The sequence below is a fragment of the Lepidothrix coronata genome, unplaced genomic scaffold (assembly GCF_001604755.1).
Source record: "Lepidothrix coronata isolate B3197 unplaced genomic scaffold, Lepidothrix_coronata-1.0 Scaffold166, whole genome shotgun sequence".
Taxonomy (NCBI): domain Eukaryota; kingdom Metazoa; phylum Chordata; class Aves; order Passeriformes; family Pipridae; genus Lepidothrix; species Lepidothrix coronata.
This window is the reverse complement of record NW_016690346.1, coordinates 324,738-351,313: the sequence shown is the minus strand read 5'-3', so window position 1 is coordinate 351,313 and position 26,576 is coordinate 324,738. Positions and strand designations below refer to the sequence as shown.

The 26,576-nt window shown below is 37.4% G+C and overlaps 1 protein-coding gene across 2 annotated transcripts in view; it reads left to right on the top strand.

Annotated features, from left to right (window-relative positions):
* The window catches only part of CA8 (carbonic anhydrase 8), a 48,101-nt gene extending 22,514 nt beyond the window's left edge, over positions 1-25,587 (top strand). The window contains exons 4-9 of one of the 2 annotated variants that reach the window (XM_017829644.1): positions 43-138; positions 2,381-2,443; positions 3,743-3,791; positions 6,341-6,453; positions 12,616-12,788; positions 24,933-25,587. In XM_017829644.1, coding sequence (XP_017685133.1) covers positions 43-138; positions 2,381-2,443; positions 3,743-3,791; positions 6,341-6,453; positions 12,616-12,750 — 456 coding nt within the window. In that variant the 3' untranslated portion in view covers positions 12,751-12,788; positions 24,933-25,587. The remainder of the gene's footprint in view (positions 1-42; positions 139-2,380; positions 2,444-3,742; positions 3,792-6,340; positions 6,454-12,615; positions 12,789-24,932) is intronic. The other variant, XM_017829645.1, reaches the window with a different exon arrangement.
* The last annotated feature ends 989 nt before the right edge of the window (positions 25,588-26,576 follow it).

The window sequence follows — 26,576 nt, the reverse complement described above, 5'->3', positions numbered from 1 at the left end:
AACATATTTCTCTATTGGTCTATTTGCACTGCTTTGTTTTAGCTTCATCTAATGCACTGGAACTCTACGCTGTACAGCAGCATCGATGAGGCAGTAGGGAAGAAGCATGGCATAGCTATTATTGCTTTGTTTGTGCAGGTAAGTTTCCTGGGTTACACTTGTTATGAAGCACTGTCATTTGTCTGAGGATAATGAGGTCCTTTCCATTTTATTTAATTTGTAATGATTTCATAAAATAAAACAATGTATGACTGCTAGTATTCTATTCAAAAGATACTTCTCAGTCACGTCTTCTATGGATGTGCCAAGTAATTCTTGTTTAAACAGGATATTGGAATTATGTTAGTTAAAGAAGAGATAATATATAGTTGGCCATAAGTAGACATCCAAATCTCCATTCCTTTGAGGGCAGAATGAAGGCTGTCAAGATGTACAAGTGCTTCACTATCTCTGTGATGTGTTTTTTTCTGTTTCTGGCCAGGCCTACTGTTCGGGTAGTCATATTACTTCTTCAGAGACTGAGAGTGCTAACAAGTCTTGCCACAGACCCTCAGAAAAGCCTGCAATGAGGAGGCTTAAAGCTTCCTGGGAACAAGGTGTAATGAAAGCTGGGAAGGTTTTTCAAGGTCTGCACGCTATAAAGATTTTCTGTTTTAGTCCTCAAATACCAGATTCTCATCTTCTTCATGAGGAACGGCAAACTGTTTCATTTAAATGGGTTTGGAGGAAGAGGTTTAGAGTTCATGCTTAGATCAAATGGATTTTCTTTCACAGTAATATTAGTAATTTGTCGTATTTCATAACGAGTTTATGAATGCCTTTGAGCTTTACCTCTGAATTTGAAGGTATATTGGTTATTGCCTCAACACTCAGATAGAACTGCTAAAAATGGAAGTTATAAAGTCTTCAGTTTTGTATCCTAGAGGGCTGTGTGATAATTGCTTATATAAGTCACCTTCTCGTTCCAGCAGAGGTAACCTTCGAGTTAGTCAGAAAGTTACATATAAGTTCTTAAATAAATCTGAAACTTCAATGATACATTTTCCATTTCTGGTCTCTCACCTTCATCAGTGTTCTTAAGCATTCCAAAAGGCTTTTTCATTAGCCAAGAAAGGCATCACATAATTACAATTGACCAGAAGAAAATAATATTTATGCTCTTTATTAAAGGATCAGGGAGAGGAAATTCAGTGACCATTTTTTCCCGGTAAAGGCATGAAAATATAATTTTGCACCACACTTCTCAAATACATCATTTTAAGGTCAGTGAAAATATTTTCACTGATATAAGTGACAACCCTTGGGGATTATTAATTTAGAAACAGCATCTTTGAAGTGATTTCAATATCTGTTACCTACTTTGAAGGTTTTCAATTGAAATTCTGTTCTCAAACAAAAGAAAACCCTGTTAAATTCATAGAAATAACAAAGTACCTTTTGTTGACATTCAATTGTTTCCTTCCGGTGACTACTATGTCATTCGATTCCAAGAGAAACAAAGAGCAAACAAATTTTTCAGGTCTAGCTCTCACGTTCTCACTCATGCTGGCTTATTTCCTCACCTCATATGCGTGCATGTTGACAGAGAAGTCAAGTGGAAGGCCATTCTGTGTCTTCCAATTTTGACAATGTTGTTCTGAAGGTAAAAGCTTGGGTCCTGGAATGGGTTATTTAGGTCAGAAGCAGATGAATTCAGTGTGCAGAGTGAACTATGTTCATGTAAAATTAGAATCTCTTATTTCAACAATGTGTTTCTTTTGAGAGCCCCATCTTCTGTGCCTTAAAGGTGTTTGGTAAAGGCAGTGCTGCAGCCTGCTGGGAGCCCAGCTTTCACTGGCAGGATCCCAGAGATGTCATGAGGGAGGGAATCTGCCATTCTGTGCTCTGAAGGCAGGAAAAAACTCCCCCGAGCTTCAGAGTTACCTTGGGCCAGATTTGCAATGCTGTGGGAACAAATTCAAAAAGTGTCTGTCATGCTTTTTCACTCTGTTCCTTTCTGTATACTTTTCTGACAAAAACTGGTAAGGACAAACTGTATCCTTGGCATTTATATGTCATGATACTGCATGATTTTGACTCCACATAGAGTTTATGCTGCAAAACAGGGTTAGTCAAGACTTACTGGACTTAACTGTGACTCTTTTTCTGTGAGTTTCTGTCTCTGCTTTAAAGTATTTAAACCTTGTTTACTTTTGACTGGTGGTTTTGTAATGATTTAATTGTTTGAAGTTGCCATGTATCAGTGTATTTGGTTAACAGAAGTTTGTGTAGCCTATCTAAAAACAACTATAGAACTTACTGGTCTGGTTGACCTCTGTTTTGCCTCACAGTTTCTGAAATAGCAAGATACTGAAACTCATCTTCACTTGCTGTATTTCAGATAGGAAAAGAGCATGTAGGCCTAAAGGCTGTAACCGAAATTCTCCAGGACATCCAGTACAAGGTAAGACATTGTCTGAAGAAAAGCTTCCTTCACTGACCAGAGAGAAAGTGAGCAAAGGGTCTGTATGAAGCCAAGAGAAAGATTTGATATGTCTGTAGTGAAACCACATGTGAGAGCCATCATTTGGTGGCCTGTGTGAAAAGCTCAGCATTTTACGTTAACTACATTATCTTACTAGTTAATTTCTATTCAGGTGTCCAGAAAGTTTGATCTATACCAATAACTGATTGCAAATCCTACCTTTTCAGTGATTATAATGGAGTCAGTGTGAATGCAAGCAGCGCAACATGCTTAGTGAATGCCAGGAGCAGTATCTCAAAACTTATCTGGTTTTAATTTGTAGAGGAAAAGAATAGATGAAATGAGGACCCATATTAAATTGCAGTGGGAAATCAACAAGAGCACAATGCTGACTTGTCAGGTGGATTATGTATGGGGATCCTGAAGGAGAGATACTAATCCTAGGAGGACTGAGAAGATATCCTGAATGTTGCTATCTTAAATGACCTTGGGCAAGTTACTTTCATCTCTCCGCTTCATGATCTGTAACAAAAGTAATCATACATACCTTTGATTTTAAAAGAATTTTGAGATGTATTGATGACATGTTTTTCTTTGGTCTGAAGAGATTAGCCATTCACTTCAGTGGATGTTGAAGTGTAGAAAAATTAGAAAATAAAATAACTTTTAGTCAAATAATATATAGTAAACTTCAGTCATGATGTTTAATACTGCAAACTCATTGCTTATGAAGGTGTCAGAGAAAACAGTAGTGTATGGAACTCTGTAGTTTCATTACTCAGAGGACAGCCTTCATTGTGTGAAGTGTGTTATAATGATGATTTTTAGAGGGTCAGCATCAAACATACTTTGGTATACATAAAATTTTTTTGCATTAAATATGTGGGACCTGCTTTACTTTATTAAATGTTATCCACATTAGTTAAGAAAAAACTCACTTTGGCCCTAGGTTTTTTTAATTCATTTCTATGGAACCCCTGAATTTTGTATAGAGAATTTCAAGGCTGGGGCCTGGAAGAAGCCCAGGTACTAAAGACAGAAAGTTAACAAATTCCTGAGATAACCTTAGAAATAAAATATAAAATAGAATAAAAATATGTGTTTGTGTAGCTGCAAGGACAAATGCAATGATAATTAAACGGGAGCTCTTAACTAGGTTGCTTTGCACAGGAGTGCAGGGCTTAATGTTGTAAGAACACAGAAAATGTTTTACCTCTCCATTCATCAGCATTTTAATAAGAAACTAGAGATGAGATTGATTTGTATTCATTTTTTCAGGGAAAGTCCAAAACAATACCCTGTTTTAATCCCAACTCGTTATTACCAGGTAGGTGCCTTTGTTTACTTTGCATGTGTGGATTACTAGCTAAGTGGAGAGGCTGAGACAATCTTGATCTAAAGCTTAGTCTAAGTTGCAAGCCTGAGAGTGTGTCCCATAAGGTGGTAATGCATTTTGCACCTAGTGGTGCTAACAGGGATAGGGATGAAGTCCATCGGAATTTACTGTAAATATACACTTTTGTCATGTGAGTGAGATATAATACTCACGTGATAGTCTGCACTGCTGGCAACACTGTGGCTAGTTTTCTTGAGGATTTATCATCCCACCTAGAGAGGCAGCAGTATGAACTCCTTTCTCTACTTGGGCATAAAATAGGAAGTGTAAGGCTACCCACGTAACAAGGTATTTTTTTGGCAGTGTCAAAAGACAATGGCGTAATGCAGTGAGAGTTGCATAGCATAGAAGAAGTAGTGACAAAGGGAGGCAAATTCAAACTCATATAACTAACAGTTAAAGAATATCAGTGAGAAATGTGACTTAAAAAAATGCATTTCTAAAAGCAAATGTTTCTAAAAATTGAGGAATCCATCTGAGATAAATTCTGTGTTATAGTGGCAAGATCTTTAATTTTTCAAAATAGCCCAGGACTACATTAAAATATATTAATTATATCAAAACAATAGTGTCTATGTTGCAAAGTGAAGTGCTCAGCAATTAGGAATTGCAGGAATTAAGGCTGCCTGTGCCTCTTCACACATATGCATTATAAAACATCACCTAAGTGCATGACCGGAATTTATTTTTACAGGACCCCTGCCTCACAGTTCCTATTTGATGTTGATCAAGTCACATAACCCAAAATTTCCACAGGTCATCTCTAACTATGTGTTCCTCATTTTCTAGGTGCCCGACTTGAGATCATGGGGTCTGATTTGCAGAAGTGCTGAGTGCTTACACCTCCAAGAGAAGTCAATGGGAGCAGTGCTCTGACTGTATTAAGTGCTATAGAAAATTAACTACTCAGAGAAATCAGGTTCTAAGCATGTCATATTGAACACCTCAAATGAATAGATGCATTTGACCTTAACTTCTCTGTGCCTCAGTTCCCTAGCTTTAAAGTGTGGGGGTGATACATCCTTCCTCACCACACAGAGATGTGGAAGGATAAATTAATTCACTTAAGCACTCGGGCACTGAAGAAATGAGTGCACTAGAAATATGAAAAATGAGAAAATATGGTCCTTCTAACATGCAGGATTTGAGGAGCATGGGAGAAAGAAGACCAAGTAGAGAATACTGTACAGAGAAATCTAAGTGTTATTAGATGCTTTTTAAAACAAAATCATCCATCTTTGGAAGTAAATGATGGCAGATTCTCCAGAAAAGACATACATGATCATGTAACAAGACAGTGTCACAATGCATGCACAGGATGGGCTGAATTAATTCTTGCAGTTCTTAACTTTTGAGTGTTTGATAATGCAACTTGCTGTCAGTGGATTTGCTATGTAATTCCCTAACTGAGAAAGAAAATTACACCAATAAAACAAAATCCATTCACTGACAATCACAGGCTTCATTAGCAAGATTTAATTCCACTGATATTCCTCTGACCTAATAGTGAAAAAACAGGTTAGTTCAACCAAGCAAGTTTATGTTTCCCATCTCCCATTCTATCCTCCCCTTAGCTCTCCATGCCATGATTAATCACCCTTTGTCTCCAGTTCCTCTCTAGGTTTGTTTCTTGTCCCCTCTTTTACAGTCAGGCAGTTTCCTCTCCATACTTCTTAGGCTGTTTGGGCTACAGCAGCAAAGGAAAGCCTTATGAAGTGCAGCGTGATTGGAATCCATGAGAAATTAAAATTAAAATAATTAAAGTAATTAAAATAGTTAAAAGCATATGTGTTGTATGTTGAGTCAAAACTCTGCTTGGACAAAATATTGTACATTTCCTTCATAGACAACTGTTTATTCTAATAGTTGTTTATAAAACTATAAATAAATTTATAAACTTAAAAAATTCTAAAATAAACCATGATTCCCCCTTCCCCGTAAAATTAAACTCACTTTTCCAAAGCTAGAAGGCACCAGTGCATCTCAAAAAATGTGTCACCAGAATTGCAAACTGTAAAGTTTTTCTTGAGCTGAGTTTTCACTGACTTTTTTCTACCAAATGAAATAAATTCATCCTTGAGATGTACCCTAAATGTAAAAGTCAGTTAAAATTCCATCACTCCAACCCCTCTGCCTTCAAAATTGGATGGCTATTGTAGCTTCTGACATTAACAGGAGTTCTTTGCTGTGTTATTTTAAAGAGTTGTGCACATGTTATTTTTCACATCTCTAAGGTGTCATTTTCATATTTAAAATACTTGTCTGCAGTGGAAAGTTACTGTAATATAATGACAACAAGCTTTATATACATTCATATGAGAAAGCAGTGGACAGTGCTTGACAGGTTATAAATTCACACCTTAGCTTACTGCATAGTAACTTCATCATTTGAGCAGGCCCATGGCTATCACAAGCGGTCATAATTGAAAGACACAATTAACTTCAATTTCATTAAAATTCCATCTTTGTTTTAATTTCAGATCCTCTGCTGCGTGACTACTGGGTGTATGAGGGCTCTCTAACCATTCCACCCTGCAGTGAAGGTGTCACCTGGATACTATTTCGCTACCCTTTGACTGTGTCCCAAGTGCAGGTAACGGCTGTGCTTAAAGTGACCTTGGAATATGGTTATGAGCTAAAGGTTATAGCGTGCAAATATATATATATCAGAACGTTATATCTGTTCTCCTTAAAGATCCCATTAGATCAGTACATGGCTTTTCAAGTAAAGGTTAAACCTTTTGAGTCACTGAAAGCAATGCAAAGGTCAGAGATGAAAAACCTTGTTATCATTTATCATCTGCATTTAAAATAATTCTTTATTTAAGCGCAAGAAGAAGAAAGAAGTCAATTGGCAAAAGAAATTCAATTCTTCGTAATTGTAAGCTTTCAAATATCACTGCTTTTTGATGTTAAAGGAACAAAAAAGCATAGGGAGACACTATGTCCTGGAGAATGAAAAATGTTAACATAGTACTGGCTAGCTATATTGCATTGAACTGTATTTAATTTACCTTGCTCTTTTTATATTCATTTTTATAATAAATGTCAAATGGAAACTACCTATTTAAATTTGATTTCACACATATGTATTTTAAAGTGTTTGGGGTTTTTTTTCCTTATATTATATCTTACACTCGTGAGCCTTTCTACAGAAAATATTTCAAATCTGTCTACAAATAATCCTTGTAAAAACAATTAAAACTCGTGATGAATATACTCCCACAGTCTGTGAATCCCTGCTGGAGGACTGTGGGTTTAATTTCAGTGAAACTCTCTAGAATCCCTGAAGCTGAATACATTTATTTTCATCGCCTGTCCTGAAATATGTACAAACAGAAGGGAAAAAAAGTATAAAAGGTGATAAATTCAGATTTAAGTTATTTCAACTTTAATAATCTAAAATTTTGCTAGTGATGCCAGCACAATGTTTTACAAACTTTAACAGTTTGAAATTGGCAGTGTTTATTTTCATGTGGAAATTGAATTCTGGGTCTGATCATAGGATAAAAGCAATAGCTCCCAATAAGCTATTTGTATGCTAGCTACAACTTAAATGTATCCCATCATAAATCTGTTATTTATTTGTTTATGAAGAGGTAAATCTTGTGGCTGCTTACTACTGAGTAGGTAGTAGCATTCTGTTGGCATTATTAGATTCAGAATAACTTTTTAAGAGAGTGTGTATTTTGTAACTTGGGAGCTAATTGTTCAGGTATGATATGGATAAATAAGAGGACTTAATCAGAGGTACAAAGTCCACAGCTGTTACACTGAGACATAGTATGATATTGCTAGTTGTAGATTCTGTAGTCTCTATTTCAGTCAGTGCACAGAGGAGGGCCCATTTCAGGCCATCCACATGTGATGGGAGACAGCAAGGAATTAATTAGAGAAATGTAACTTGAGTTAGTATTACTGTATATTAATTTACCACAATAAAACAACATGTTAGAATATGGCGCAAAGGGAATAAAACTCCTGAAAAAAATGTTGTGCCTCAGGAAAAGAGTGACCCATAGTGCCTGGAGAAAAGACTATGATTCACAGTCTTGACCTTTGTTAGGTGAGGGGTACCTGGTTTGTGTTGCTGCGTTACTTTGATGGGTATAAACCAAATCCAACAAGAATATTGCAGTGACAAAGGGCACACAAGTCATGGAGGAGCTTTTCCTTCCCACCGATGCAGTATGCAGGTAAGATGTGACACTGGAGCAGAGTGGTAGATTGGAGCAGGCTTATGCCAATATGATCCGCAATGCTTTGTATTTGTCATAGATAAGCATCAATTAGAAAAAAACTTCCCACTAGTAGTTATGATTGCAACATTAAAGGTAAGGTTGTGCAGGAAAGACAATTATTAAGAACATGAAGAATTTTTGCCAGGGTGGGATAAAAAATTAACTTGCATCAGGTAGTGCTTTCAGACGTCAATTAAAAATAAATATGGGGACAAGTGAGAGGTGGTGATTCTGGGATTCAAAGTTTGAAAGGTACTGCAAGGTCTCCAGGATACCCAAAATAAGATTTTGGTGGGCCAGAATATTTTGCTATAGCCTAAAAATCCAAGATTTTAAATTGTAATTAGCATTTTCACTGCAATGAAATATCTGGCCTCTTTTGTGCATGTGGGCATGAGTGCCTATGAGAGATTTCACTTAATCGCAGAATCACGGAATAATTGGGGTTGGAATGGACCTCTGGAGATCATCTAGTCCAAATGCCCTGCTAAAGTAGGTTCATCTAGAGCAGGTTGTGCAGCAGAAATTAGAAATGCAAGGGCTTTTGCCTATGGAAAATAAGAGGATGTATATAGGATATACCATTTTGATTCATCCATGGAAAGCTGGTAAAGGCATTTAATTTTAGTAAGCCAGCTTGTAGTATTAAAGCATATATTTCAGTGCAAATGCATTTCTAATGGGTTTAAACACATTATTTTTACATTTGTCATTAACTTGCAGAACTTTCTTCTGTGGGATACTAATGAACGCAGCTTATGAAACTTCAAGTGATTTATATAAGTACTAGTACCATCTGTGGTTATAGCTGGTAAGAGACAAATTCAAGGCTTTCTATTTTCATTTTTCAGGCCATAAAATAATCAGGTTCTGAGTGTCAATAACAAGTAAATAAAGAATAACAATCTAGTACAGAAAAGATTTTATTTCCTTCCTCTGATGAAATTAATTCATATGTTGGAGACAAGATGCTCATTCCCATTCTCATTTTCTGTAATTAACATAACAATATTGATTAGCTTAACAAACCATGGGTCATAAGGGGAAAAAAAATGAATAAAATTGCAATTATAGTACATCATCATATCTATGTATTTTCACATTTTCTTATTTTGAAACAAAGGAGAAATAACAATTTTGTCAAAGGCATAATAGGTTATATGAATAGGAAAATAGCAAGCCAGGACTGCAGCATCCAGATGTGCTTTCCTGGAATACAATGCTTTTTCCTCACTGGAAGTAATTTTCTTTGACGTGAGTCCTCAATTCTATCAGAAAGCATTTTTCCTTCATAGGTCATTCTGTGAGATCTGGATAAAATGGGCAGGCAACTCTTCTCCCTTGGAGAATAAGGGCTTGCAAATTTGGTTCTTGGAGTTTTATTATTGACCTCAGTGTAAAGGAGCTTGTATGGAAAGCTGCACCCTGCAGTAGCCTTTTTGCATATGCCTGTCCTTCTTTTGTGATTTTTATCATCCTCACTTGTCTCACATTGAAATATACAGCCCAGCCCAGAATGAACTGATTTGACTGTTTTTGTGAGATGCCTCGCCCATGCATGTACACCGCTGAAATGAAGTGGGAGAAAATAGAAAACTCCTTCCTATCAAGCCAGTAAAGGGCAGGAAATTATTGAAAAAAAAAAACTTGCTCATGCTCCTTTTCTCTATATTTAAAAAAAATGGAACTTCAGTGAATAATGTGCTTTGCGGTTCACTGAAGCCCAGAACAAATACATTGTCTAAGCCACTCAGTGTAGAGATTTTAAATAATGGTGCAACAAGGAGCTGTTGTTCTGCCATATTCATTGTCAGAGTTAACTGGTTTTGTACTGAATGCTGAGGTCTCTAGACCTTTTGTCTACCTCATTCGGAATCAAGACCTCCTAAAGCACAGAAATAGTAACTAGCATATGGAGCTGGAGTGGGAATTGTGCAAAATTTATGTAGTCTGTGAGATAAAGCACTCAGAGGTTCATGGCATTTTGTGCAATGGGAAGGAACAGGTTCATGTTCTTCGGAGGTGTCACGGAGGCATATAAAAGGGTAATGCTTTTACACCTCATATAGAAGAAATATTTGTAGAAAACATGCAAATTCTTTATTTTGTGTGTTCTGTTCTTCAGTAAGCACGTAAGTGAGACAGAAGAATGCAGTGTTCAGGATTTGAATACAGGAAGTGGTAAAAACATTCTACAAAACCTAAACTAAATGCTTTTACTCAGTAGAAATGCAACTGTTAACATTGTGGATTTGCCTCTTCACTGGTTAGAACTTGATCCTGAATTTCAGTGTGAACAGGCCTAGGTCATCCTTAGTGTCTTCTGGGCACGTAAAAGTACGTGAATATCCAAGGGTGCTTAGCCATGTGCCTCTAAAACACCTGTTTCATTGGCAGTCCGACAGGGTGTACTTCAGAACATTGACTTACGAGGTGCTGGGAGGAAATGGTAAGTGGTTCCATATGTGGTAAAGCAGGATGAGTAGGGCACACAGATTGCCTTGTCACATGGAAATTTAATAGGAAAAGTAACGTCAGCACGCTAGTGTCCACTTCTGACAGAACCACTCCTTGTAAGTGAAGCAAACGACCATGTGTATAGAGGGTCTCAGTCATGGCAGTCTGAAACATGGAATGTAGAACTAAACAAGGAGACTGGGCATCTCAGAAGCAATTCCCCCTTGGAGTAGGGCTAGAATTTCTGACTTCCCTAAAGACTAAAGAGCAGGTGTGGAGATCAGGTCAGTTCTACTTTCCTAACTGAAGAAACAGGAAGCTATGTTGTGAGAAGTACCTCCTGGAGAAAGATTTCACTGTGGGGACTGAGATGGAACATTTGTAGTTACAGTAGGAGACAGCTCACAAATGCCAGCTTTGTAGAGAATCTGCTCTTCCCTCTCCTTCATCTGTGCTTGTTTGAAGTATCTCATTCTCAACAGATCAAACAAAAGCCATGTTTTTGTAAAATGCTCCTTCCTAAACTGCAATTATCTCAGACTTTCCAGAGTTGATTCAGATGGTTAAAAAGGCTACCTTTACAAAAATCCATTCAGTGATTACCAGCACTTGAGTCCTGAAGACTTTTTCAACTCCAAGCCCGTAGTGGGTTTGTTTTCAGCTTTCTTTAAGTAAACAGCAACAACAAGAATCTTCCAAAACAGAATTTTGCCTCGAAAAGCATTTTCAAGGAGCTTTACAGTTCATTCTCCTTTTTGTCTTTGCAGTCTAAGCTGTTGCCTTATATCTCAGCTGCCAGAAGCTGAGTGTTGATTCCCAAGCACACTGTTTTTTGAGGAAAATGAAGCAGAGCAGAGCTAGCCTCTAAATCAAGTAAATAAGTCTATATCAATTCTGCTGTAGAGTGGAAAACAACAATGAAGGCAGTTGTCTTCCAGGCTGCAGTAAGAATATATTCTCTGCAGGCAGGATAAGAATAAAAATGCCATTACCTGAGGTTTAGTACCTAATTTAATTTAATTCTGGAATCACACTTACATTTTCCTTGTAATCCTTCATAGAATGTTTTTCACGGAGAAATTACCTCTATATTATCTTAGGTGTTTAAATGATTATGTACTGCAAGCTCCACTTTACTTTCTCTGTATCTTCAGTTTCAAGTTAGAGCTGAACTGCATAGTGAGACATCAAAGGGTCAATAAAAGTACAGAGGCTGAGGTTAGGGGAGTCATCCATCAGGTACATTTGCTGTATCCAGCTAAGACAGCTTGTGAATATGTTAAAGCAAACCCAATTGTTATAGTAGTTGTAACTACTTACTTATAATACCAGATTCTGAAAGACAGCACTGTTGAAGAATAAAGTGTAATATTGCTGTGATATGCATTGTTTTCTCAGTTCTTTATCATGCAGCACTTGATGCTGATACCAGGGGTGGAGATGGAAGCTGCTCATGTTCTACCCTACACGAGATTACACTTAGAAAAATCTAAAAAGATTCTGTAAGCCAGAAACATATTTGTTTTGGCTCAGTTGAAATACTTTATATTTATTTTTTACTGTATTTGACTTTCTAAGTACCTACATCTATAGATCTTTTGAAGCAGTATTTTGTTTTGATTGCAAAACCCATATTTTTCCACACGGCATGTCAACAGACATCCTCTAAAGCTAAGAATCTGTTCAGAATTCTTCTAGTTTAGAAGACAACAACAGTTTCAGGCAGTAAACAAATCACTAGGAGAATTACAAAACAATTTGTAGTCAACCAAGTTATTCCTGAAATGCACTTATTTGAAGAGCACCAGAATGATTACTCTCAATGCAGAAGTGTAAGGTTGATTCATAGGATGTAACCTGCAATGGCTAAGAAAGTCATAGATCCTAAAAGAAGTGCTGACAACTATTTTTAAATGTTATTAATGTATATTGACCCTAATATGTGGTAACGCTCCCATTTTCAAAGCTGCAGAATGGACTGGACAAGGCTGATTTTGATCATTAGTCCCATAGTGAAGAATGTGTCTCAGCTTCATGTCTGGTTTTATGTCTTTCAGATAGAAGAATTTCGAAGACTGAGGACACATGTTAAAGGTGCTGAACTTTTAGAGGGCTCTGATGGAATCCTAGGAGATAACTTCAGACCAACTCAGCCACTTAGTGATAGAATTATCAGGGCCGCATTTCAGTAGCAGAAGAGTAAGAACAACAATAGTAAATCTTTAGTCAGGTAAGTAAAAACTTAGTGGAAAAATCGAAAATCCGAAACAATTTTCATAGAGGTGATTTAGGAAAAGGAGAAAATTTGCTGAATTAATTTTAAGTAATGTTATGATACATTGTCACAACTGTAAATTTTGACAGTGTAATGTTCTATTTTATCCTGTGGTATAATAGTTTGGTTATGTCATGGTTTAACCCCAGCTCACAATCAAGCCCTACAAGCTCCTTGCTCACTCTCCATTGTTGGGATGGGGAAGAAAATAAGGAGGGTAAAAGTGAGAGAACTTGTGGGTTGACAGTTTAGTAGGTAAAGCAAAAGCCATGCATGCAAGCAAAACAAAACAAGGAATTCATTCACCACTTCCCATGGTCAGGCAGATATTCAGCTGTCTCCAGGAGCCAGGTTCCATCACAAGTTATGGTAACTTGGGAAAACAAATGCTATTGCTCCAAATGTCCCTCCCTTCTTTCTTCTTCCCCTACATCTACGTGCTGAGCATGTTTCCACATGGTACAGAATAACCCTTGGGTCAGCTGGGGTCAGCTGTCCCAGCTGTGTCCCCTCTCAACTCCTTGTGCACTCCCAGCCTGCTTGCTGGTGGGTGGGATGAGAAGCAGAAAAGGCCTTGATGCTGTGAAAGCCCTGCTCAGCAGTAACTAAAACATCCCTGTGTTATCAATACAAATGCAAAACAGAGCCCTATACTGGCTGCTGTGAAGACTATTAACTCTATCCCAGTCCGAACCAGCACAGGTTACTATTAGGTTCTTTAGTAGCTGGACTCTAGTAAGTGATTTAATGTACTGAAATATTTGTATTGACTTCAGTAGGCAGTGAATCACCACACACAGTTATGTCACAATTACTTCTTGTGGCTTTAAATTTCTCCTGCTGCAGTTAGGAAGAGCACAGTATGCATAGGTTATGGGGTATAATTCCCCAGTTACTGAGGTTTACTGGTTGATTTCTTACTGTGTTTTTAGAAGACATTGGTGGATCTTCCCAGTCTTATCTCTTAAAAAACAGGGTAGTAGGTCTGGAAGGAGGCCTTTAATTCTCGAAGGAGGCTTTTACTTTTTTTTTTTTTTCTTTTTTTCTTTCTGTTTTTAAAAAAAAAAAAATCTCTTCTCCCTGCTTTACAATGCTGTTTTTTCCCCAAGACTGAATCTTGGGCAACTCTAGTGAAGATACAAGAGGAAACTAATTAACTTCTCTTATGGCTAATTTTTCTTATTTCATTCATCAGAGTAGTTGCTGCTTCTTTTCAGCTTTCATTGACTCACAGAGCAATAATTTAAGGATGACATAAGAGCTAATATGCATGTGAACCTACATTAACCCTGCTTCAGTTATGAAAAGCTCCCATGTCATGTTCCCCCAGCCTGTATCAGTAACAAAATAAATTCCCTCAATGCTCAACAGTTACTCCTAAACCTCATTATACTCAGTTAATCAATGTTTTACTATAATGAAAAACCTGACAATGAGATTCATAGAGAGTTAAAGCCCAGGGAAGTGTTTGAGTCACCATCCGTGAAGGCATTTAAAAGTCACGTAGATGTGACAGAGGGACATGGTTTAGTGGTGGACCTCGCAATGCTGGGTTGATGGTTGGACATGACCTTAGAGATCTTTTCTAAACTAAACAATTCTATGATTCTAAGACGAGTAGTTGCCTTGAAAGTAGTAAGTCAAGGCACCAGCATTTATGGTTGATTTTGAAATAAAATGGTCCCACCTTGATACAAATAGTAAGACAGCAAATCTGGGATGTCTTCAAGAAAAGAATGAATCTGTTCTATTGCTTCCTTTGTCAAGTCATACTGCTTTTTAGCATAGTAAAATTTTTCATCTACTGTCTACAATAAACTTTATTTAAATGATCAAAATATTGGGTACTCCCCATTACCCTATTTACTGTTGGAATCCATTATATAAAAGCATCAGATTTTCTAACTGGACATTTCTTCAAAGTTACAAAATAATCAATTCATCCGGAGTTTCACTTGGAAGCATGCTGCTGAAAGCTTATTGATAAACACTTCTGGGTAAGGACATGTATTTGTACATTAAATTCTTGCCCTTTCTAGGTCAATGGTGGAACTTGGTTCACATGCTCTGTTTTGGAGTTAAGCCTCTTCAGAGCATTCTCTGGGTCTCAACTTGATATGAAGTTAATAAATAATCAGACAGAAGATAATCTGTAAAAGAGACTGATAATTCTGTGCTTCCAAAAAATGGATCCATTAAAACCAAATGGGAAAATTATCCTCCCTTCTGCATAGGATAGAAATTATTAAATGAGCTAGGACAGTGACCGACAATTTCATGGTCTTTCCATACAGCATAAGTATTCAGTATAGTGTATGCATCTAAACATTTTTGAAGTAAGTGTTTATTTGTATTTTATAACCTTATTTAATATCTGCAACCTAGAAGTTAAACAAATAAAGCAAAATCTTGATACTTTTTAAAAAATATTTTCTCATTCCCATATTTAATTTTGAGCACATCCCTAAGCCCAATTCTCAATTACATGGTTCTCTGCAGTCACCAAATGTTGTCACTTTAATCTTGAAATGGATGTTTCAAATTCATCCCAGCTTCTGCATAAAAATTACTTGGGAAAATCATAGCAATATTAAAGTACAATTTTTCTCAGAGAGTGAATAATGCCCTCAGGCCAGTGCAGGTAATTCAAGTCTGTAACGGTGAAATTACTTGACACACTGAGTTTGAATTTTAAGCATGAAAGACTTTCTTTTACAATGATGGAATTGAAATGTAAAAATTTCCCTTTTGCTTTCATGTTTGAAATTTTATTACATTTGTCAATACTTATAAAGATTTGTTCTATATAATAAGATTTATCTTGGCTGTGCTTCACAAAATAATCTGCAGCTTTAATTCACAAATGATGGAATTTTTAATATAAAATAACAGTCCTCACTCTAGGGCTATGCTAATTGTGGACTCTCAAGCACTGAGGAAGAACTGTGACTCCTGGCATTGTGTAACTCACAGAAGAAATGATGGTTATCTCTCTACACCTGATTGAATTATTTATCCAAAATTCATTTGGCCAGGTCTTCTTAGTTTTGGGTACATCAGTACGAACAGCACTGAATCAATCAATGTTTCATTATATATCCTTGCTGTTGTGTTTGGAGAGCTGAAAAAAATGAAGTGTAAAAAGAAATCACATGGCATTGTTCACCTTTATTCTATACAAAGAGGCAGAAAGGGAAGAAAACAACCCTACTTACTTTGTAGTAATTTCTTCACACCTCTCCAGGAGCAAGGTGTTGAGGAACAGTAGCTCCTCACAGAGACCTCAGACACCCTCAGAGAAGACACCTTCCTTCATAGGAATGAAGGAAGTCCCTTAACCTGGGACTGCTGACATCAGCTGAGTATTGCTATGAAGACTCAGTAGCAGATGGGGAAGTAATAGTTTGCAAGACAGCATCTACCTCATGATTCAAGAGGAACATTTTTTCCTTTCAAAGAGAAGATTACCTTATATTTTAAACCTCTGATATGTCTTGAATATTATAATTACAAACACACTGGTGGGCTTCTTTTATGACACAACGTCCCTCTGCCAAGGCTGCGGGAGCACCTGTCAGTGAAGTTTTCAATGTTTTTTTTTTATTTCAAACCAGTGTGGTACATTCACTTGAAGAACTTCGAGGAACATTGGTTTGCCATGACCTTGTCACTCTGTCAAGGAAAGGAGGAGACAAATGTTTCCAGAAGTGTTATATACACAGGAGGAGAAAGAGGTTGTTTGAAAGGTCTAATTAGTTTTGACTGAATCAGAATGCAGGCTCTACACACACCATGCTCCCAAAGCTTCAGAACATCTGCTCTTCAGTCTTGATTTAAACCTTGACAAAACTGAACCCTTTGTGGCTTATGATCAAATGGCATATGTTGGTCTTTGATGTAAATTGTTCTAGTTTGTTGAATTAGAGGCAGAGTTGACACAAACATGGAATATCATGGTGTGCAATCTCAGGGAAAGAACTGATTTTTTTTTTTTTTTAATATTCCTGCATCATGGGAAAACTCAGATCTCAAAATACTTCTTTCCAGTACTAAAAAAAAAGTTTGTCCAGGCTCTAAAGGGAGCCTTCAGGAGGACAAAACAGGTAGAACTTTGTAGCTTCTCTGCTCTCTTTAACCCAATCAGCTTTAGAATAAGTTTGCTGCTATCTGATTGGCCTCTTTTGGCTTTGCTTTGTTGCTAAAAACAGATCTCTCTCCTATAGCCTGGAGTTAATGAGTTTTTGGACTCTGTTGTGTGGGTGTTTTTGAAATGCATTTACGTCCAATTATATGGCCTTTACATTCGTTCTCTCCTGCAGTTGTCACAGTTTTCACATAAGTTTCTTTTGAAAAAGTAATTTTTTAAATTTCTAACCTTTTAACATAATGTCCAGTAGTGAAAGAACCGGTCAGGTGTTAAAGGAGTTCGGAGGGAAATCTCAGTACAGATTTGCTTTCAGACAGTGAAGAACATTAACAGAATAGTTTTTCAAGAATAACAGAAAGTTTTTTCCAGAATAACTGAATGGATGTGATTGGAAGGTGGCTCCAGAGATCTACTGGTTTGATCCTCTGCTCAAAGCAGTGTTAACTACAGTGGGCTGTCAGGGCTGTGTGCAGCTAGGTGTTGAATATCATGAGGATGAAAACTCAATCTCTTTAAGCAACTTGTCCCTGTGTTTGACCACTCTTGCAGGGGAAAAGGTTCTTAATCTTAAATGAAATTTCCAGTATTTCAGTTTGTACCTATTGAATTTCTCCTTTTACTGGATGCAGTTGAAGAGTCTGGTGCCATCTTCTTGTTCTCATAAAGTATTTATATAGGCTGATAAAATCCCTGTTGAAACATCTTTTCTGGGCTAGACAGTCCCAGCTCTCAGCTATCCTTTTATGACAGGTATTCCAATTGCTCAATCATCTTTGTGACCCATTGCTGGTCTCCAGTATGTCCATGTTTCTTTTGAACTGGGGAACCCAGAACTGGACCCTACACTCCAGATGTAGAAGCGAAGGATCATTTCCCTCCCCCTGCTGGCAATGCTTCTCCTGGTGCAGCCCAGGAGGCTGTTGGCCTTCATTGTTGCCTGGTTGCGTTACTGACACACGTAGAACTTGTTTGCCAGGGCTCCCAGATCCTTTTCTGAAATAAAAGAGAAAGGATAACATTGTGAATTCTGCAGTGTTAACACTAATTTTTTTCATACTTCCTGCTTGACTCAGAGTCCTTGCTATGGGCACCAAGATATTTCTTGACGTTTTCAGATGATCTTGGAAAAAAGATTTATAATTCTTATACAGCAAAGCTTAACAATGGGGACAATAAATGCTACCACTTCTAAAAATGAACTAAGAAAACCCTTAAATCTTCCATTTCATCGGAGGTTATTATTTTTTTTTTTATGATTTGATGCCTGTCTGACTGTTTCTCAATATGTGAATAGTGAGTTTTCCAGCAGACTGTTATTTTGGGGCTTACCACCTTTCCTAATGGATAAGTACTTTTCTAGTAGGGCGTTCTTCACTGAAAATGGTGTCATCTGTGGTTTCCAGTGGATGTTTCATCCCCTCTTTAATCCTTATTAATTTACATGTAACTGATTGATAGACATGCCTTTCTCCTCTTTTACCTCAGTGGAACAGCTTTATCTGTGAATGAGCAAGATGCCTGATTTCAAACACTTGAATATCAACTTGAATTTGTAATGATACTGAACTCAGGTTGGCATGCTTACATGTCTTCATTCATTTATGAATCAGAGTGTATATGCATGATTCCGTGCATAGAGTAGATAAGTGGTATTGCTCCTATTTACTAAGAGGAGATCAAATAAGTTCCTGCTACAGAAGTCATTGAAATGCATGAGATCCTTTCAATAGAAGACAGTAAGAGCTTTTTCTAAAAAATAATTTGCTAAAATAATACTTAAAGAATACTTTTTAAAAAAAGTGATAAACTTTAATTTGGTTTCCACTGAGCATAATTAATAAATAACAATTTGATCTCCAGTGTGTTGTCTCAGAAGTCTCTCAGACACAATTTATTTTATATTCATAGATAAAGAATTATTCTCCAAGTGTGATGATGGCTTATACCTATTCAGTCTAATTCTATATATTACTCCAGTTCTCCTGAACATTTTTGTTTGTGACTGAGTCAGAAACATCTGAAAAAGCATGAGTTTTTATATATACATTCATACATACGCATTCATATTTGGTAGACCTCAGATTGCAAGTTTATCCAATGTCCTGTAAATTATGATAGCAGAAATTAATTCAGATTAAAAACATTCTTAATATAATTACCATTTTCCTAGTTGTACATTCAAGATTAGAAGAAAAAAAAGGCATCATTAAAATAGCAAGATTGTGCTAGGCCTGAGGAACAGGAAGGAGTAATTTAGAGTGCGAGGAACAGAGACTGCATGCCCAATTCTCCCGGAAACTTTCTGGATGATAATGAGATGAGCAGACAAGCAGAAATTAGCATAACAGTAGTTTCACAGCAAGAAGAGAGGGAAATGTGATGACTGTAACTGATGCATTTAGTGAGGGGATAGTGCAAATTACTTGCTTTTGAAGATGCTAAGCAGCTCTTGTGGCAACAAAACTGTGTTGCCCTTTCCATAGGACCTTGAAGTGGGATCAGTGTTGCCAGTGGGAACGAGCTAGTACTAAAAAGGTAGTGGTGCACTCCCCTCTCTGGAATTGCAAACTGTATGGTAACACTGTAGAATATGAAGGGACGTTCAAACACAGAGGGAGCTGTGGAGCTGCCCCGTGCCTCTGAGAAATGGAAAGCGTGATGCAATGCTATGGTCTGCATTTCTTTGTTTAAGCAGATCTCAGTGAACTTTATATTTTAATGGGCATTTACATTACCTATCTACGTGTCTTTACTCTCGGTTTACTAGTAGCATTTGCAGTTTGTGAAGTTAGCAAAGAAGTTACTCTGCAGAAGTTCTAACACTTGGGGATTTTATCCTTTCCTATTGTGTAGATCCAGAGCTGGAGTGAGCTTTCAGCAGCCATGCATCATTAGGTTATTACGACTGTTCTTATCTTTTTCCTGTTTAAAAAAAAAAAAACCAAAACAACTGAACACAAAGATTATCAACAGTAGTTCTTTAGAAATGCAAACACTAATTTCCTACATTCCATGAAATGTGAGTATTTATGCTGATTCTCAGTGAGTGACTTTTTATCGGTCATTGTTTGTCTTCATGAGTTTAGAGTTTGTGCTTGAAAGGTGGTTGGTTTAATTGTTAAGTTCCAGTCTTTGAAAGAAACTGAACTTCATGTTATCAACAAAACTAATAATTGTTCTTCTGTGTTTAAGATCTTATGTATAGTGCCCAACACTCCACTGCCACTTCAGAGTACTTGAGAATGTGTTTATGCTTGAGTGCGTGACTGTAGGTCAGAGGGCCAAACACCTTTGGCTTGTGAGCTACGGACCTTAATCCTCTAGAGGCCTACTGGAAACAAACCAAAAGTTTTGGAGCATTCAGGCAACCAAAAACTCCAGAAATGGCTTGAAGATGCTGCCTTTTCAGGTTGTTTTCCACTACTTCATTGTAATAGCAGGGAATAGGATGTGTACTGAGATTGTAAGTGAACCCTGTGATCTCGACATAATTTTTTTCTCCACTGCTATGATTCAAATTAGTGAGTAGAAAAAACTTTTGTTGCTTGTGTGACATACCTCTGACACAGGGGCCAGAATGTACGGACTTGGTAGCCAGAGGCAGCCAAGAGTCATAGACTAGTCACTGGTGTAGTGCGTATTTATGCTGTGTTCAGGCCAGAGCATCAGTATAGGGAATGATCAAACCCTAAATGAGGAACAAAACCATTCTGAGTTGTAGTGTTTCCAGAGTTAGTATCATATTGGAATTGTCGTTGTTCAGTTCCTTACTGAGCTCTTGTTAGAAGTACACAAATTGTGGAGGAATGGAAAATGGTCAAAATCCCTAAGCATGTAAAGAAGAAGCAAAAAAGAAAGATATTACTGTCCTTCCTTTTCAAAGCTAAAATGTTATAAGGTAGCCTAGGAGTCAGATCTCTGCTTATGCTTTAGAAAATTCATGCTGACAAGGGCTCCCAAACTTTGTGACCTGTGGGTCTCTATGAGCATCACATATTCGTTGCTATTCACAATTCACTGTTTCATCAGCTTTTTGCAAAATGAGTTGTGAGAATATAATTTCCAGCTGCTTACCATAAACCATATTTGGTTGGTACACTGCTATTTGGGAACTGATAATGTAGCCAGGACTGCCTGTCATAAAAAACACCCTCACGACATGGTTATTGGCAGCCAAAACACACAAGTTAAAGTCTGAGCACACACTGAAACTATGGTATGTTATTTTCACATATGGTAAAAAAAACTTTGAATTAGTGGTGAGGCAAAATAGTAGGAAGCTTAAATCATCTTTGATAAAGCTTCATCCATTTCTAGAGAAAGAGATTAGTGCATGTGAAATGTAATGTCAAGGATATTAGAAGAGTGTCAAGGTACATATGTATGACCAAGTCAGAGAAGAAAGCCTGCAATATGCTTTCCTCCGTCAGTAATGTAATACGTGTTTGGCACTGGGAGTTCACTATGTTTTACCTGTATGAAATCACACAGGGAGTTTTAAGCAGAACATTACTCCTGCATTGAAACTGAAGATGCAGGTAGGCAGACGTCCTTACTCTTATTGGAAGTTTTAATTCTCATTATTTCATATGGATGAAGACAATGCAATGAACAGTATGCAAACAAACTCTTGCTAAGCGGACAACCATGTTTTGAAAATAAATAGCAAAGATAAACTACCAAGTTATTTAGGTTACTGCAAATGTTTTTTGCAAGTGATAATTGCCACTCAAGGAAGAGAATGCCAGCAGTGACTGTTGTTAGCAATATTTCAGGAATAACACCAGCCTTTATGACAGAGCAGTGCTACAGAGAAAAACTTTAATTTAAAAGATTTTATTAATGCATCTCCAGAGCTCAAGACAAAGGTACATTTTAGTTAGATAGATGTAGTTAAACGCCCACAGAACTTGATGTAGACTCAATAAATCGTGACCTTTTCTTGGAAGAAATGCAAAGCATTTCAGGAATGATAAGATTTCAGAAGTAGTCAGTCCTCTTTTCTAAGACACTCTGAATCCATGCCTGACTGTACTAGCAGGTGCTGTTTTTAGGAAGGTATAGGGTAATGGCAATGTTTAGTCAGTACCAAATGGGGTTTGCCACCCATTTCTTTTGATTTTTTTAAACTCTTATACTTTTTGATTTGTCATAAGTGTTAAGGAGTAGAAGGCAAGATCCTTTTGTAAGGAAACAAAATAGAGACATTGTGTGAACAATTATGATAAGGAATATGGTAAGACAAAATAGGTGGAATAGATCTCCAAAAAGCAGATTGACTACTTTTAAGTAGCAGAGTAAAGTTTTTGATCTTGTGTAGTGATCTTGACCTAAGGCTACTGCAGTGGGGCATCTTACTTCCTCCTTATCAGATGGAAAGACATATTATTGTGGCCATGATATTTAAGTTCTCCATAGTCTCTTTATTTGCATTTTCTCAACACTTTCAGAAGACTTTGAAAAATAATCCTTTTCACTGAAGTTTTCTTATATCTTCTCTTTTAAATAAGTTCTCTCTATTGCTGTAGGAACGTTGGCACCTTTGGTTCTTAAAAATATACCAGCTTGGCTTTATCTTTGCTCCTGCTTCTGCTCCTTGTTTCTGAGATAAAGTTTATAGTGTTGCATTTTTCCTAATTTTGTACAAGAAAATTTCCTCTGTGAGGAATATAGGCACTGTAAATTATTATATGAAAGAATTAGATATAAATCTTCTTGGAAACATAATCATTTTTTTTACGTTCTGACATTGATTTCTGAGTTTAGATTGACCTTGTTAATATTTTTTATTTTTTTTTAACCACGGGTATTGTGATAACAGCTCTCAGACTTTGCAGGTATTTACACTTCATGGCACTGATCCTGAAAGGTTTTCTTTGGTAATGGTTTTCTTATCTGTAGAGGACTTCACCAGAAGCAGTGGGACTCAATATATATAGTACTCAACCCAAGAAAAGGAAATTTCAGGGGCAGAAATATAATTTATAAACAAGCAAGGCTTCTAGGCAATTTTCTGACTATAATACACACGCTCGTTTGTACAATTGTAGCTCAAATATTGCATTTCCAAAAAATTTTCAACAGAGTAAGAGGAGCAGATATCTTCATATCTACATAAACCTTTAGCCTGAGTAGTGTGTCACTGGACCATATATATTATGGAACAGTGCTATTTATTTAGCATGGTAGAAAAATTACTGTGAAACAAGAATAAAGGGTAAACATGAATAACAACACTACCAATATATAGAATCAGTCTTTTGTCAGACAATATATTAAGTATTTCTATATTGAACGTATCTGAAATCTTTGGACTGGCTTGTAATTAGGCTCCTTTCCAAAAGTAATCCATTAATACAATAGCTGCCCCAATCCCAGTTCAACTTAATTTCATTGGCTTTGACTTTTGGACTAAAAGCATTAAGCTTGAACTAGCTAAAAATGTACAAAATGTGCATTCAATTAAGGAGTAATTAGATACTCAATCACCCTTACATCACACTAGGGATTATCCAAGAAAGAAGCGAGATACTACTCACTGCAGTGTATAAAACAGTTTTCTTAATTAGTTTAGCACTAATTGAGATTGAGAAAGTGTCATTGTGTCACAGCATTAGTTTGCCTGTATGGAACCTTAAGAACACAAAGGTATTGGCTTCTTCCAACCTTTCTGGCTCAGATTTTTCAGTCTTAGTCACTGATCCAGTACCTGCTGACCTTGCAAATGGAAGCCTTCTGTTCACTTCAGTGAGTGGGTTGGTTCATTGTATCAGCATCCCACTGAAAAACATTCCAAGAGTTTTTCAGAGATGAAGAATAACTTGTTATTATTATTTGGGGTTTTTTATGTTATGCCATCATATCAAACCCCAGGAAGGACTGAGAATCCTCTGTGCTATTATGTAGAGTGTAACCGTGGCTAAAACCAGCTGCTGTGTGAAGGACTTACAGCCTCCCTTAGAAGGCAGCTTGTAGAAAGTTCTTCAAGTGGACCATTAAATGATGTTGCTGCCAGACGACTTTTTTGGGGAGATCTTGAATGACAACCAGGGAGCACATGCAAATCATGACACAGATTGTCTCCGTGTAGGCAAGATTGACTTCTTAGCAGTGCTGATGGTGGCTGGCAGCCTCTACTCTCCCTTCCTCTTTAAGTAAAAGAGTGGGAACTCTTTAAAATGTGTTGACTCTTCCTTGTAGCCCCAGGTGATCATTTGCACCCAAGGACTTACAGATTGTTTGTGTGTATGAACTGAGTTATAGTTAGAACTAAAATAACCTCAGGAAAAAAAAAAGGAGATTATTAGTATAACAGAATGAAATGGTTTGGCACTGCCTCTGAACTGAGAGCATTGGGGCAACCTGAGCAGCTGATTTCTTAAGGTTATGCCAGAGCACATGAATATGTGTTTGCATGAAATTGAGTATCGATTAATCTCTGCTGCTAATGAGTAAGAATATTATTGCTATTAGAACAAATTGGGTGATTGCTTTCTGTCTCCTGAGCCCACCTGACTCCCATAAGAGCTGGGTACTCAGCACTTCACTTGGTAGGGCCTCTAAAATAGTAAATGGTAAAAAATTCTCTGTGACTGCTGTGTTTTTCTTTCTAGTTTACTGCCATTCCCACCACATTAGAATCAATTACCAGATTGATTCAGTAAGCCAATTGTAGAACTTTGGTTTGAATTAATAATTTTACCATTGCATTTAACTTCGCATTTTTACTGCTATTTCCTCCATTGCTAGTAAATTTTCCAGCACTGGCTTTACCCTGAAAGAGAAGAATCAGGACCATTATGTCACGAAAGTATATACCCTGAAACTGCTCCCACCTGCTGTCATGAAATCCCAGCTTTTAGTTTTCCCTGTCTCCCTGGCTGGACATAAACACTCTTTCAGACCCACTGTGGAGGAATGTCAGTAACATAATTGTTCCATTCTCTTTTCAGAGAGGGGGAAGACAATGCTCCCACAGTGCCCGCAGATGAGAAATGGAAACTTTCTGAGGCTGCTGCTTCAGTTGAACCACAAAGCCTGTATTGTTTGTCTTCATCTAATTCAGCCTTGATAGACGGCTGTGACAGTTGGTCTGTCCACATGGTCCAGAGAAATTCTGTGAATGGGGCTGCACATTAAAAGAAGAAAACACATTAAATCTTCCAATTCTCACTGTTAATTATTTTTAAATGGCAGTTATAATTGCTTTTATAGTTACTTTGCCATTGCATTAAAATAGTCATCTATGATCCAAGTAATGATGATTTTAAGCTTGGTATGAATGCTAGTATGTAGAAATACTCATTATTGTTTTGAATATTAGATTTAATTTTATTCCATATCATTTCTTCTGCTGTCAGTAACCATCCTTTCTGTAGAGGGGAGGTGCATTCTATAAAGCTAAGAAAAACATTGTTTGTTCATAAAGAGTAATATACAAATTCAGATTTATTTTTTTTGGCAGAAAGGAGCACTCCTCTGCCAAACATATACACTTAACATGGTTTATCTGAATAAAGCTGAATGACATTTGCATTACTAGGAACCTTACTGAAATAAAGGACAGTTTGGAACTAAGGAATATAGCAATAAACAGAATTGTCTGGATTATTTTCTACTTGGTGGGTCATGGAACTTTGCAAAGAAGTGCTCAGTTCAGGCAGAAAATTATCAGCCTTTGTTCTCCTGTGAATTTATGACAGTTCCATTTGTTCTTTACATTGCCGAGGATGGCAGTCTGGGACCTACTCTGCATGTTCTGGGCTCACTGCACAGCATGGGGATTGCAATGCTGGGCCACACATGACTTACCTGACAGAGAAGATAAGGGAGTGGCAGTCTAAACTAGGTAGTCAAGCTCAGAACTTCTAATTGCTACAAAACACCAAGATCTGAAGGAAGAAGTCAGTAATATGGGGGGCAGTAGCTTTTATCACCATAGCTATTAGTGAGATCTGCTGTACTAGCATTAGTGGGCAGGTTTGTGCAGAGACCTCTGTGAGTGGAAGAACCCCAGAGGCACAGATGGCAAGCTCCAGGCTGCGGCACAATGAACATGCAGACTGAGGGTTCACAAAGGGGAGGTTACTCCCTTGGAGCAGATCAATCATCAGTCACAAAGTCATCCCCAGGCAATGGTAAATGCAGTGTCACAAGGCATCCTTAATCCACCTTGTTAAGGGTTATGGGCAGAGCTGCTGCTGAATAATGAGTTACGAACTCTCTGAGTCATTTATGTGTATATTAGGGGCAACACTAACCATAGGACAAACCCACACACCATGTGAGCTGAGGGGGAGCAAATACTGCTGAGCACTTACCGTGTTCATAAATGGGTGTACTGCAGAAGCGTGGACTTCCTTTGGAGATACCCCTTGGCAGCATGCATTGCAGTAAACACATAGAAAATGTTCAGCAAGCAGCCCACCATGAGGTCATCTGTTTATTTTGGGCTTAGCAGAGCAGCAATTGGCACATTGCTCCTTGGGCCTATAGAAACTTGTATTTCTTAGGGTTGTGTTTAAGAGTCTCTCTCCATCTTCTGCCCACATTTAATGAAATATGACCCAAATATCTAGTCAATGGATTCAAGGTTT